Source organism: Polypterus senegalus, chromosome 8 (assembly GCF_016835505.1).
Source record: "Polypterus senegalus isolate Bchr_013 chromosome 8, ASM1683550v1, whole genome shotgun sequence".
Classification (NCBI taxonomy): Eukaryota; Metazoa; Chordata; class Cladistia; order Polypteriformes; family Polypteridae; genus Polypterus; species Polypterus senegalus.
The window spans coordinates 182813233-182827849 of NC_053161.1; the positions used below are offsets into that span (position 1 = coordinate 182813233).

The 14617-nt window shown below is 39.4% G+C and overlaps 1 protein-coding gene across 8 annotated transcripts in view; it reads right to left on the reverse strand.

Moving 5' to 3' along the window:
* Nucleotides 1-11176: 11176 nt before the first annotated feature.
* LOC120533527 (zinc finger protein 239-like) overlaps nt 11177-14617 on the reverse strand; it is a 304582-nt gene continuing 301141 nt past the window's right edge. For all 8 annotated transcript variants that reach the window (XM_039760458.1, XM_039760461.1, XM_039760457.1 and 5 more), the window contains exon 3: nt 11177-12168. In XM_039760458.1, the coding sequence (XP_039616392.1) occupies nt 11435-12168 (734 nt within the window). In that variant the 3' untranslated portion in view covers nt 11177-11434. The remainder of the gene's footprint in view (nt 12169-14617) is intronic.

Below are 14617 nucleotides of genomic sequence, written 5' to 3' on the forward strand. Positions count from 1 at the left end.
GGAGGAATTATATAATAATAATTATTATTATTTAAATTTTGCAATATTAGTGTATACATTCTCCAAAATCTGTTGCATGTAAACGATATTGTTTTAAACGTTATTGTTTTTTCATCAGAAAACCGGTTTCCACATCTACCTGTATTAGTTTAAAAGTCACTTTTGACACTCGCAATATGGCGGGCGCGACTGACGTATCGTGTCGACTGGGAAACACAGTGAATGTGGCGTCTATCTATATATGTCTATGGTGATAATCATTGATTTTGAATTGATTACCCCACAAACACAAGCCAAATCTTTCCTGCTACTGCAGCTGAGTTTTGTTTAAATCAAATGTTTAATTTTTAAGCATATACTGTAAGTGCTTCATGAAACACATGATGGGGCTTAGCTGGCTACAAACAGACAGGTGATGTTCAGACTCCCCAAATAAACTGAGGCTGAACTTGCAGCTTGGGGGGCCCTTGGGGGCTTCGATTGCCTTCTGCTTCTGTAGAGACTTCACAGAGCAAGAAATGGCGCTGTATATTGTACACAATTGTTATGATTTTCATCATTTGTAATGGTTCTAAATTATGTGTTTGCATGAGGACACCTGATTAAAAATTCAATTGCAATTAATCTTTTAGTTCAAATTTGTAATGGAATGTCACTATGTATTAAATGCAATTTGTCATATTTCCTTCAAGCAAATTAATATTTTTCTTTAAAGCAGAAATAACTCAGGGATTACTTTCTAATACAAAAGAGTTTTAATAATCAGTTGCCTATGTATATTAAATTATTTTGGTTTCTTTATTGAACAGTTTTGTGTAACAGAAACAAATGAACAAACAGTACAACACTAATTAGTGAAAGGCTCAAAGTCGGATTAATTAATTAATACTTTTGAGCCACACAACAATGCAAAGAAGTTGGAACTTTGATTGGTTATGTCAATAATTCTGTCTTTAAAATTATATGAAGATGAAAAATAAAACATTATTACATTTCTGCCTATTTATTTAGCCAGTTGCTTAAGCAGACTTCAGTTTATTTCCATCAATTGTTTAAGTGTTGATATCCCAGATACAAAACAAAACTTCTGGCGACCAGTACTGGGAAACGTTACTTAAATTAAATTCATTACATTGCTCATTACTTACAAAATCCTAATCTCCTCCAGTTCAGCGCATTTCTTTTCTTCACTTGTCTCGATGGGGGGAAAAACAAAGAGTCAGAATAAATCTGTACGCACACTGCATGTGTTGCTGCCATGATGTGATTTAACTGATTGGTTACTTCACTGCATTTGTCAGCTTTCTATCTGCGCTTTGCTTGGAGCTCGTGATGGACAACACAGATAGATAGATAGATAGATAGATAGATAGATAGATAGATAGAGATACTTTATTAATCCCAAGGGGAAATTCACAACACACGTTACCTCTGGAAGGACAGTATCTCACATCCCAGTCCAAACTGGTGAGATGGAATCCTCGTCTCTCAGCAGCCTCGGCTGAGCACTTCAAGCTTAGTGCACTGAGCCCGTTGTCTGAAAGGCCGTAGCGGCGCCCACAGATGGGTTGTCTGCAGTGTGTGACTTGGGGTTTGGCTGAATGTGGAGACGTCAGCTCAGATGTTCTCTTCTACATCGATGGCACACACTGCCTTGTCAATTTTGCTCTCAGGTTGGTCAGTTTAGCTTTCGGCTCAAAAGACCTTGTAAAAGAGGGGTTTCACAGACCTCTGTAAAATGTGCTAACTAGCAGGGTTGGCCAACAGAAAGCAGAGTGCAGGAGTCACCGTCAGATGACAGGAGATGACAGACAGGTGACTGTAATTAATTCAATGGAGCAAATAAAATACAACAATGAAGTAAGCACACTGTAGGTAAACCAAGATTGTGGAATGCAAAGTCTCTTGGGAACAGGAAACCCTTTCTGGTTCAAAGACGTGACTTTACTAAACTTTTTGACAATAATAATAATAATAATATTATTTTCTGACGCTGAGGAGACTTACAACATTTGAGACACAATTGCTGGCATTTCTTTTGCTTTTCCAGTATTAGCACAGACAGCTGAAGTGACCTCCTCATGGTGACACACTGCCAGTGTCTATCAGTCCTAACATATCAAATCCTTTTGAAATTCATTCTAAAACCTGTCTTTGACAGGTTAACATTGCTAGTACCTTATAAAAGATCTCTGAAAGAACATTTTTCTTGGTGAAAAAAGAAATGCCACCTTTAATTTAACATAACAACAGTTCAGTAATTAACAATTTAACACCAAAATAAAATGCAGGTATTTTATAACAATTATATTTTTGGGGTGGTATACCATGACAAAGCGTTGATAGCCCCCGGTGTAGATCTTCTCCAACGAAGTCCACGTCTGGAGGTGGCACCCAGTCTGAATTCTTTGTGGCCCAGAAGATTCCGATTTGTGAGAATTGTTGGCCACATCCACTACTGCAATTTGTGTAGCAAAGTGAATTCTGTCTTTTTAATTTTTTTGTATCTTTCAGTTATGAATTTTCCAAAAAGCAATTGTTTGTGTAAACTTAGTGTCATATGTTGGAGTACGGATGCTAATTAATGTGACGCCCCACAGATGGCAGGCACCCTCAGGCGATGATGGATGCTGTACAGGTAAGTCTGCTCTCTAAAAGCCTTTTCTAATTATATTCTATTTATTTGTCATGTATATTATTTGGTAGTACTCAAGTGTTAAGTTATGTGTCACGTCCCCCCGTTCTTATATACAGTTTTGTATGTTTTATTATCAAAAGCGAACAAACAAAAACAAAATAAAATTTAAAAAAGCATTTGTTCTTTTAGTGCGCTGCCACAGAGTTAAAACATAATTCGGCATGGTGTACAGCATGACCATGTGTATATTTTGGATTTTAATTTTTATTTACTATATTAATAGTTTGTGTTTATAATTATTAGTAATTGATTTGATTTAGCATTTAATAAGCACTGGCGAGAAGCTGTTTGTTCTTTTTTTTTGTCAAGGTATGTTTTTTTATTTTTTGTTATATTAAAATAGCAAAATGTATAATATTATAAAGCTGAACTATTATTTATTGTGTGAGACTATGTACAGGGTGACACAGAAAAACAGGAACTTTTGAAAAACCCAATAATAATAGAAGAAATCTGATGGTGGAGGAGGTGAGTTCGCTCGATGTCCTTAGAAGAGGTGGCGAAACAGTCTCCAAATTCCTCCAATACATCCTTAAGTTGTTGTCGCTGAGGTTCCTTTAACCCCTGGCAGCTTCTTTCCCAAACGTCTTCCAGGATATCATTCCATTGCCCACCGTTATTGCTCACGGGGGTGGGGGAGGCTCCCAGTTGATTGACAGAGTGGGGAGGTGGTCCCGACTGAAACTGACAGCTCATCAATTTACAGGGTGCACTGCCAGGTATTAATAGAGTCCCGTGGCCAAAGTCAATCTGTGCCTGGGTTTTAGTCAAAAAGTCTACACCCAAGATGCAAGCGTCTTTAATTTTTGCTACCCAAACAGGGAATGTCCAAACATGTCCTCATATTCTTAGAAGAGCGGTGGTCCGGCCCTCCATCACAGCATGCTCCCCCGTGGCAGTAACAAATTGGCCGGGAATGGCTTGTAGGGAACAGTTTTTAGGTAGCAGATCACATTGCACTACAGTAGACATAGCCCTGGTATCTATCAAAGCCTTCACATCAGTGTCCCAAATTTGAATAGGCAAATGACAATAATCTCCACAGCCCAGCTGTCCCACCGGATCACCGAGTCGTCCCAGCCCGCATTTGTTGTCGGTTGCAGCAAGACTACTAAAGGGTCCGGAAATGTCCCGCTTACTCCGAACCCTGGCCGTTTCCCGACATTTCTCTGGAGCCCAGAATAGTTGCTGGACGGAAAGGACAAAATCGACGAAGATGCCCGGGTTGGCCACAGCGCCAGCAAGTAGGTGGTGTAGCGGCCGTAGCTGATGTTCTCATAAGGTTTGGTCCCACCGGGGGAGTTCCTCCTGAGGGTTCCTCTCCCAGACACATCACATAGTCGCGCGGTGGCTGGCTGCACATCCTTTCCCCTCTCCCTCTCCCTCTCCCTCTCCCTCTTCCTCTTCCTCTCCCTCTCCCTCTCCCTCTCCCTCTCCCGACCCTCTGTACAAGTCGATTCCCCCTCACATACCAATTCAAACTCTACAGCCCGCTCGAGGGCCGCTTCTAGAGTTGCTGGTCGGGCAAGTTGAGCGTGGTGGCGCAACGCTTTAGGTTTAAGTCCATGGAGAAATGCGTCATGTGCCAATTCATCCCGGACCCTGTGGGGGAAATGTGCATAGGCTCGCCCCACCAGTCCCTGCACTTCCGCGGCAAATGTTTCTAGACGTTTTCCAAACCTCTGAGTTCGTTCGTGCAGTTGCCTTTGCAGTCCTAATATGGTTTCTGTCCTCCCGAAACAACGCTCAATGGCCTTTAAAAGCAGCCCTAAGTCTGTTAAATCCTCCCGCGGAACATCCTCAAGGATTTTCAAAGCCTCCCCTTCCAACGCCGCCACCAACTGCACTGCTCTATCCTTGACTCCCCACTTATTCGCCTCTGCAACAACTTCAAACCTGTTCCAAAAGGCTTCCCAGCTGCCCGTCCCGTCGTAGCGTCCCAGGTTTCAACCTTGGTAAATCATGCCTTTCCCTCGCGCCTCTCGGTTCTTCCTGTTTGACCTCGGGTTCTTCTTTGCACTGCAGTAACCACTAAGGTGGAGGAGGAATTCTTCGTCTGCCATTTTCACGTCCTCGGTTTCTTGCAACAGCCGTCTCAATGGGATGCCTCGTCCCACTTCTGACACCAGTGTAATATCCCTTCCCAGACGGGCAAATAAATCCCGCAGGCAAGTGGCGGCAATTAATTGTTTTTATTCACTCTCCTTCCTACTTTTTTAACAAACCGAGCAACAACAACGTAGTCAGGACAAGAAAACAGAAACAAACCAGCAAAACACACCCCACAACAAAAAAACCCAACCCACATACAAGCACCCCACTCTTCCCAGCACCCCAGAGGCTCTTTTATTAAGAGTGGCAGTTGTTTCTGCCCGCCCTCTTTTTGTTTTCTTTTAACTATTTATAATTAAACACTCTGCCCAGTGGCACTTTCTTTCCCAGATCGTTACAATATAAATATATATATACAGTATATAGTACCTGCCAAATAATACAAAGAGTACACAGCATGTGTTTCGCCCTAATTGGGGCTCATCAGGTGTGCACACAAGATTCATCTTACGGTGATCGAACCTTGGACATCAACGTTACGCCACAAAGGCTGCTTCGTTTATTTTGCAGGATGAATATTTCATTATGGTCAACAAATGTGGAACTAAAATAAATAAACCATAATGTCAAGTTGTCCTGCATGCACAGTTCCTATTGAGCCGTGCAGAAAAGTGGATTTTTTTTGTTTTTAATGTTTTTTTTTAATTTAGCGCATGCAGTGTGTGTCACTACCTGGTCCGCGTAGACATAGAATTAGTAGATGCCACATGACCAGCAGCATCGCATGTCAATGTCACCACCATATTGCAAGTGGCACTGCTGTGGAGTGAAGTAATGGATAAAGATGCCTCTTGCATGTGCTGATTGGGATTGTACAAACCGCTGTACGCTCCAAATAAGATCACAGGGGATTACATTTCATAGATAAGGCTGAACAATTGTTTTGGTTATATTTGGCCATTAGAAAATCCCATTTCATAATCTTAACTTTAGTTACGCCAGGCTAAGCTAGCAAAGCTATGCATTTATGTGTTCAAGTGAGCATCCAAACAATGTTTTGGCTAAATGTATTTAGTCACTAACTATGTAGATTGTTGTTAGCTGTTAACATTTCTCAAACTTTGAAGGTTTCCCAAAGAAATCCACCTCACGAAGCAGTGGGAGGTCAGGTAGCCCTTAGACGGGATTTTGAGAAAGCTGTCCTGTGATGTATGCCGTGCTAGTTTGGTAACAGATGCTGTACTGGCATCATATGATCAAAGCTACCACTCGCTCATATTAAAAAAAAAGGAGGTTTGATGATTCCTTCTGAGGGTCCAGTTAAGGTGGTCAAAGTAGCTGAGCATGTTACCTGACAGTCAACATTAGGACAAGCTGTCAGTGTATCTTTGATCAATCAGTTTCTTCAGGCATTAGATTGGTTCAGATGTGTTTATTCTCAAGGAGCACATCGAGGAAACACAGTTTGAAATTGACAACCATCATTTTATGCTCATGTTTTTAGTCGTGTCTGTCTTCCACAAACTAAGACTGCACCATATTGCAAGACTGAATACTCTCAAATTACAGAGCGGCAACACATGGAAAAGCTACGTAGGACAGTTCTGTTTCAAGGATTTTAGATCCTATCCTGTATATATTTAAGTAACCACATTTTGTGTGTGTTTGAGAGAGAGAGATTGAGAGAGGAATGAGTGAAATGTTTTCAGAAATTATTAAGCCAATTTGTATACAATAAAATTGTTTATTTTTGTAATTGAGTGTATCATTTCACTGTTAAAAGAAAGACCAGACTGCCAGTTGCATCCTTACTATTTTGACTTTCAGACATTGGTCAAGTTTTTGTCTCAATAATAATAATAATACATTTTATTTAATAGGTGCCTTTCTTAGCACTCAAGGTCACTTTACAATAAAATTAAACAACATAAGTAAAATTAAACAAGAGAATGATAAATCAAAAAGCAATAGTTAGCAAACAAACAAAGATAACTGGTAGTAACAGTGCAAAATTCACAATTGGTATGCCAGTTTGAAAAGATAAGATTTGAGGACCATTTAAAAATGTGTTATTGAATTGAGCGGACGAATATGAGATGGAAGAGAATTCCCGAGTTGAGGAGCACTATGAGAGACGCCGAGCTCCCAGAGCACTGAGTCTGATGTGTGGTGCAGAAAGTTGAGCTGCAGATGAGGATCTGAGTGAGCGAGAGGAGTGTCAGTCTGGAGGAGATCAGTGAGGTTGTGGAGAGCTTGAAATGTTAAGAACGGTATTTAGTATTGTATTCTGTAGTTAACAGGGAGCCAGTGAAGTTGAGAGAGAAGAGGTGTGATATGTTCAGTGGATTTAGAACAGCAGGTTATTATCCTGGCAGCAGAATTTTGAAGAAGTTGTAAGCGATGGATACATTTTGTGGGATGCCAGATAGAATAGCATTACAGTAATCTATACATGAGGTGACTCGGGCATTAACCAATAATTCAGTACTGTGTTGCGTAAGAACAGGACAAAGTCTAGAAATGTCTCAGAGATGGAAGACGGCAGTCCGAGAAATGTTACTTATATGGGAGGAATTATATAATAATAATTATTATTATTATTTAAAATTTGCAATATTAGTGTATAAATTCTCCAAAATCTGTTGCATGTAAACGAAACTGTTTTAAATGTTATTGTTTTTTCATCAGAAAACACGGTTTCCACATCTACCTGTATTAGTTTAAAAGTCACTTTTGACACTCGTGATAGGGCGGACGTGCTGACGTATCGTGTCGACTGGGAAACACAGTGAATGTGGCGTCTATCTATATATGTCTATGGTGATAATCATTGATTTTGAATTGATTACCCCACAAACACAAGCCAAATTTTCCTGCTACTGCAGCTGAGTTTTGTTTAAATCAAATGTTTAATTTTTAAGCATATACTGTAAGTGCTTCATGAAACACATGATGGGGCTTAGCTGGCTACAAACAGACAGGTGATGTTCAGACTCCCCAAATATACTGAGGCTGAACTTGCAGCTTGGGGGGCCCTTAGTGGCTTTGATGGCCCTCTGCTACTGTATAGACTTCACAGAGCAAGAAATTGCGCTGTATATTGTACACAATTTTATGATTTTCATCATTTGTAATGGTTCTAAATTATGTGTTTGCATGAGGACAACTGATTAACAATTCAATTGCAATTAATGTTTCAGTTCAAATTTGTAATGGAAAGTCACTATGTATTAATTGCAATTTGTCATATTTCCTTCAAGCAAATTAATATTTTTCTTTAAAGCAGAAATAACTCAGGGATTACTTTCTAATACAAAAGAGTTTTAATAATCAGTTGCCTATGTATATTAAATTATTTTGGTTTCTTTATTGAACAGTTTTGTGTAACAGAAACAAATGAACAAACAGTACAACACTAATTAGTGAAAGGCTCAAAGTCGGATTAATTAATTAATACTTTTGAGCCACACAACAATGCAAAGTAGTTGGAACTTTGATTGGTTATGTCAATAATTCTGTCTTTAAAATTATATGAAGATGAAAAATAAAACATTATTACATTTCTGCCTATTTATTTAGCCAGTTGCTTAAGCAGACTTCAGTTTATTTCCATCAATTGTTTAAGTGTTGATATCCCAGATACAAAAACAAAACTTCACAAGCGACCAGTGCTGGGAAACGTTACTTAAATTAAATTCATTACATTGCTCATTACTTACAAAATCCTAATCTCCTCCAGTTCAGCGCATTTCTTTTCTTCACTTGTCTCGAAGGGCAAAAAACAAAAGGTCAGAATAAAGCTGTATGCACACTGTATGTGTTGCTGCCATGATGTGATTTAACTGATCGGTTACTTCACTGCATTTCTCAGCTTTCTTCTGCGCTATCTTGCTCGTGATGGACAACACTAGATAGATGCTTAGGATAGCTCGATAGAGATGGACAACACGTTACCTCTGGAAGGACAGTATCGCACATCCCAGTCCAAACGTTGAGATGGAATCCTCATCTCTCAGCAGCTTCGGCCGAGTACTTCAAGCTTAATGCACTGAGCCCGTTGTCTGAAAGGCCGTAGCGGCGCCCACAGATGGGTTGTCTGCAGTGTGTGACTTGGGGTTTGGCTGAATGTGGAGACGTCAGCTCAGATGTTCTCTTCTACATCGATGGCACACACTGCCTTGTCAATTTTGCTCTCAGGTTGGTCAGTTTAGCTTTCGGCTCAAAAGACCTTGTAAAAGAGGGGTTTCACAGACCTCTGTAAAATGTGCTAACTAGCAGGGTTTGGCCAACAGAAAGCAGAGTGCAGGAGTCACCGTCAGATGACAGGAGATGACAGACAGGTGATTGTAATTTATTCAAAGGAGCAAATAAAATACAACAATAAAGTAAGCACACTGTAGGTAAACCAAGATAGTGGAATGCAAAGTCTCTTGGGAACAGGAAACCCCTTTCTGGTTCAAAGACGTGACTTTACTAAACTTTTTGACAATAATAATAATAATAATATTATTTTCTGATGCTGAGGAGACTTACAACATTTGAGACACAATTGCTGGCATTTCTTTTGCTTTTCCAGTATTAGCACAGACAGCTGAAGTGACCTCCTCATGGTGACACACTGCCAGTGCCTATCAGTCCTAACATATCAAATCCTTTTGAAATTCATTCTAAAACATGTCTTTGACAGGTTAACATTGCTAGTACCTTATAAAAGATCTCTGAAAGAACATTTTCTTGGTGAAAAAAGAAATGCCACCTTTAATTTAACATAACAACAGTTCAGTAATTAACAATTTAACACCAAAATAAAATGCAGGTATTTTATAACAATTATATTTTTGGGGTGGTATACCATGACAAAGCGTTGATAGCCCCCGGTGTAGATCTTCTCCAACGAAGTCCACTTCTGGAGGTGGCACCCAGTCTGAATTCTTTGTGGCCCAGAAGATTCCGATTTGTGAGAATTGTTGGCCACATCCACTACTGCAATTTGTGTAGCAAAGTGAATTCTGTCTTTTTAATTTTTTTGTATCTTTCAGTTATGAATTTTCCAAAAAGCAATTGTTTGTGTAAACTTAGTGTCATATTTGGAGTACGGATGCTAATTAATGTGACTCCCCACAGATGGCAGGCACCCTCAGGCGATGGTGGATGCTGTACAGGTAAGTCTGCTCTCTAAAAGCCTTTTCTAATTTTATTCTATTTATTTGACATGTATATTATTTGGTAATTCTCAAGTGTTAAGTTATGTGTCACCTCCCCCCCCCCCCGAGTTCTTATATACAGTTTTGTATGTTTTATTATCAAAAGCGAACAAACAAAAACAAAATAAAATTTAAAAAAGCATTTGTTCTTTTAGTGCGCTGCCACAGAGTTAAAACATAATTCGGCATGGTGTACAGCATGATCATGTGTATATTTTGGATTTTAATTTTAATTTTTTTATTGATTTTGTATTAATAGTTTGTGTTTATAATTATTAGTAATTGATTTGATTTATTATTTAATAAGCACTGGCGAGAAGCTGTTTGTTCTTTTTTTGTCAAGGTATGTTTTTTTTATTTTTTGTTATATTAAAATAGCAAAATATATAATATTATAAAGCTGAACTATTATTTATTGTGTGAGACTATGTACAGGGTGACACAGAAAAACAGGAACTTTTGAAAAACCCAATAATAATAGAAGAAATCCAACAAAAAAAAATTGTATTGACAGCAATTGAACCACTACAACTTGCCTTTTAAAAGACAGTAATCCAAATTATCAATGTCTGAAAATTACGTCCTGTAGATGGCGTCCTCCTGTACGTATGCATTCTTCCAATCTGCTGTCGAGGTTCCCCACTGATCGCTGCAACATCTCAGCTGGGATACCACAAATTTCGTCTTGAATTCTTTATTTCAATTCATTCAGTGTCCTTGGCCGACTCGTGTAGACCTGACTCTTTAGGTAGCCCCACAAGAAAAAATCACAAAAGGACAAATCCGGTGATCTTGAGGGCCAGGGAATGTCACTGAATCTTGAGATGACACGGTTACCGAACAATTCTCGCACAGCTGCCATTGATTGCCTTGCAATTGATTACTAAATTACTAAATGGCGAGATTGTTTACAGCTCAAGGTCCCTGTTCCTCAGTGCTACCAACTGTACATGGCTGCCACTACACATTTCAAAAGTTCCCGTTTTTCTGTGTCACCCTATATATTGTAAAGTGTTTTTTTTTTTTTTTTTCTGATGAAATGTGTATAATATATTGTAAATAGTTCTATATGTAATATGTATGTTATAAAAACAAAATTAGGTGCATGGTGGAGGCTGTAGGGGCTTTGGTGAGAAGCCGTTTGTATGACGCCCTGTTCTTTCTTTTGTTTGTGGAAAAGGAAAAAGGATATAAACTGCTATGTCTCCTCCATGTTGATTTGTTTTTGACACAACACTAAGTAGGATGGATTTGTGTCAGGTACATGTGCTTACTGTACAGGCAGGAGTGAACCTCACTCTTTAGTCAGGACAGTTCAGTTGTACTTCTCTCCGGTGGGAATTCTGGTGCGTCTCAGAAGTGTACTGCTGTGACAGATTTGTTTGCCACGTTCCAAACAGCAATATGGCTTCTCTTTGAGATTCATTTCTTAACAATAGTTTAGTTTGCTTACTTTTCAGGACATGACTGAACCTCATTCTTAAGTCCTGAAGGGTTCTTGGTTTTTCTGGACTGATTTTTGAACTGCTACTGTTTTTATTCTGTTGTGAACTCTTGTGTGTCTCTGAAGAATGATGCTCCGTGAAAACTGTTTACCACATTGATTACAGCAATATGGCTTCTCTCCGGTGTGAACTCTTGTGTGTCTCTGAAGATCGCGCATGTCTAAAAACTGTTTGCCACATTCACGACAGCAATATGGCTTCTCTCCAGTGTGAATTCTCGTGTGTTTCTGAAGATTGTCTTTTCGTGAAAACTGTTCACCACATTCACTACAGCAATATGGCTTCTCTCCAGTGTGAACTCTAGTGTGGTCCTTCAGTTTGCCTTTTTGTGAAAACTGTTTACCACATTCTTTACAGCAATATGGCTTCTCTCCCGTGTGAACTCTAGTGTGGTTCTTCAGACTGCTTATACGTGAAAACTGTTTACCACATTGATTACAGCAATATGGCTTCTCTCCAGTGTGAACTCTAGTGTGGTCCTTCAGTTTGCTCATATGTGAAAACTGTTTGCCATATTCATTACAGCAATATGGCTTCTCTCCGGTGTGAACTCTAGTGTGGAACTTCAGATTGCCTTTTAGTGAAAACTGTTTACCACATTCTTTACAGCAATATGGCTTCTCTTCCGTGTGATCTCTCATGTGTTTCTGAAGAGCACTCTTTTTAGGGAATTCTCTGCCACATTCCACACAGCAGTGATCTTTCTTTCCTGTGTAAAATTTTAAACAAAAATGAAAAAAAAAAAAGTGCTTATTTTCAATTCACTGCCTTATTATCAACATTAACTCACATTAAATACATGATAGCTGAAATTAGGAACAACCTTTGATCAGCATAAGCAATTATAAAACTTTTGTTGTACTTGGAAAACACACTTAATTTGTTCATTTTATGTCCTTTATTACAACTGCTCAGTAGAGCCACATGTATAAAACTTCCTTATGCTCGGCCACATATATGAAAGCTGTTTCTTATGCGAAAGTTAGGATTTATAAAACTAGAACTTGCCATTTAAATTGGCTCAAAGTTACCTCAAGTTTTGAGCATTTGTAAGTCCCATGCAGACTTTGTTTATTTGTGGTGGCAATTTAGCAACTCCAGGTGGAAAAACGAAGAACTGAATAGAAAATCTCATTTCATTACACATTTCACATTCTGATGTTTGACAGGCTACACAAGGAGTGAGTTTTGATGTATCACAATGACATTTTGGCTAATAATTATGACTGAATTCTAAGCTGATTTAAACTCCCTACTGTCATCCTCTTTGAAGTGTGTGCTGAACTGCAGCCTTCCTTACAGAGACCACCATACAGAAATCACACAATCCCTTGTCTCTTACAGGTCTTAACAGCTGTGGGTTATTTGGCGATGGCGGCTTTTCAGTGTGAACTGGTGAGGAATCTCTTAGTCACCCTGAGCCACGTAATGCCATCTGTATTGGATGGTATACTTAAGATGGTAGAGTGTGTCACAAACTCGACACAGAGTCATAGAAAGGTTTGGGGCAGCCAGCTGTATAATTGATTTCCTGGCGGCAAAAGTCATTTTAAATGAATACTGCACTGATGTGCACACAACCGAGTCGAAGACAGAACTGAGGGAATACAGAAAAGGTACAGACTTTTAAAGGAGAAAACAGGAAGTGAGATCATAGGGGTCGGGCTCATGGTCTTCAGCCATTGGTTCGAGCCCGGACGTGACATCACAGGGGCCAGAGCCGGCAAGGTCTCCATCCATAGGCTCGGTCCCGGAAGTGACGTCAAGAGAGCCAGGAGGAATCTCCCGTGAATGGTCTACAGGAAAGGGAGAGAAAGAGTCAGTGCACTCTACCACATCCCAGCATGCCTCGGAACTGCCCTTACTCAAGCCTTTTAGCTGCCTCCCATGCGTACGTGTGTGACAAGAGATACATGCAATATCATTACCATCAGGCTGTGCAAGTTGTGATCAAAATTAAATCTGCAGCAACGTCTTCGGTCTTCAGCAGTGGTGGTCTTACTTGGTCTACAAGTCCCTTTGTAATTACTGAGCTCACCAGTGTGTTCTCTCTTGTTATCGATATCCCAGACAGTTGAATTGGGTAATCTTAAGGTTATCCAATGTCTCTAATGATTTCATTATTATTTTCCAGCTTCTTTGACTTTCATTGGCACAGCTCTTGCCCTCATGTTGAACAATGACAACTACAGAGACCAAAGGTAGTCTGTAGGTAGGAGTAAGGTAGGAGGTGTCTTAGGCCTGCAAGACTAAAGCAATGAAACACACCTGAGGAATCACAAACATCTCTGGCACCAATTGTCCCAAACATTACGGTGCCCTGAAATGGGAGGACGATTCAGAAAAAGTGCTGTCATTTCTACAAGGTGTGACTGAAATGTTTGCAAATCCCCTTAAATGAAAATCAGTAATTTGTACTTTAATTACATCTGAATTATTTAATTTGTAATTTTAAATGGTGGATTAAAAGAGTAAATGCAAGAAGAATGTTTCATTGTCTCAGCCATTGTGAAGGTTACTATGTAAAACAGAATGCCATGTCAAGCATGAAAAGTGCACCTTCAATAATTAGAATGTGTCCTGACATCCATCCACACTTGAACTAAAACCACTTGACACCAAAACAAACAACAAAATGTCTTCTTTCATTCACCAAAGCAAAAGAGAGCAATGAATGAGTAAGCCTCAGTGCATAGGCCTACAGAAGCTTCAGTGACATCAGAGAAAAAACAGAAGATGAGAAAACCAAGGAAGAGTGCAGCTGTTGTTGTTTCAGCTCTACAGGGGAGTGACAGGTGACACCAGGACTGGCAACCTTTGTGACACGCTGGTGACATTTATACTCACCATTACAATGTTAAAGGGTATCTACCATCAGGACTTATTTATGTTGAGTAAGCTAAAATTTGCCAGGTTTTGCTGTCAATTTGATCCAATGTGTGTGTTCATGTATGTAATTATTATCTCTGTTATGGCTGCAAACATCAAGCAGTCCAAGCCTGCACTCAATGAAGAGTGTTATAAAGAAGAAATACAACTGAATTAAACAGTAGTGTTACACAAATTAATCAGTCTTGAATTAAAAATGCCCAGTTTTTGTGTTTATTGTGAAATCGGCTTGTAGTTGGTTGACTGGTCTACCGATTTCATGACATGGA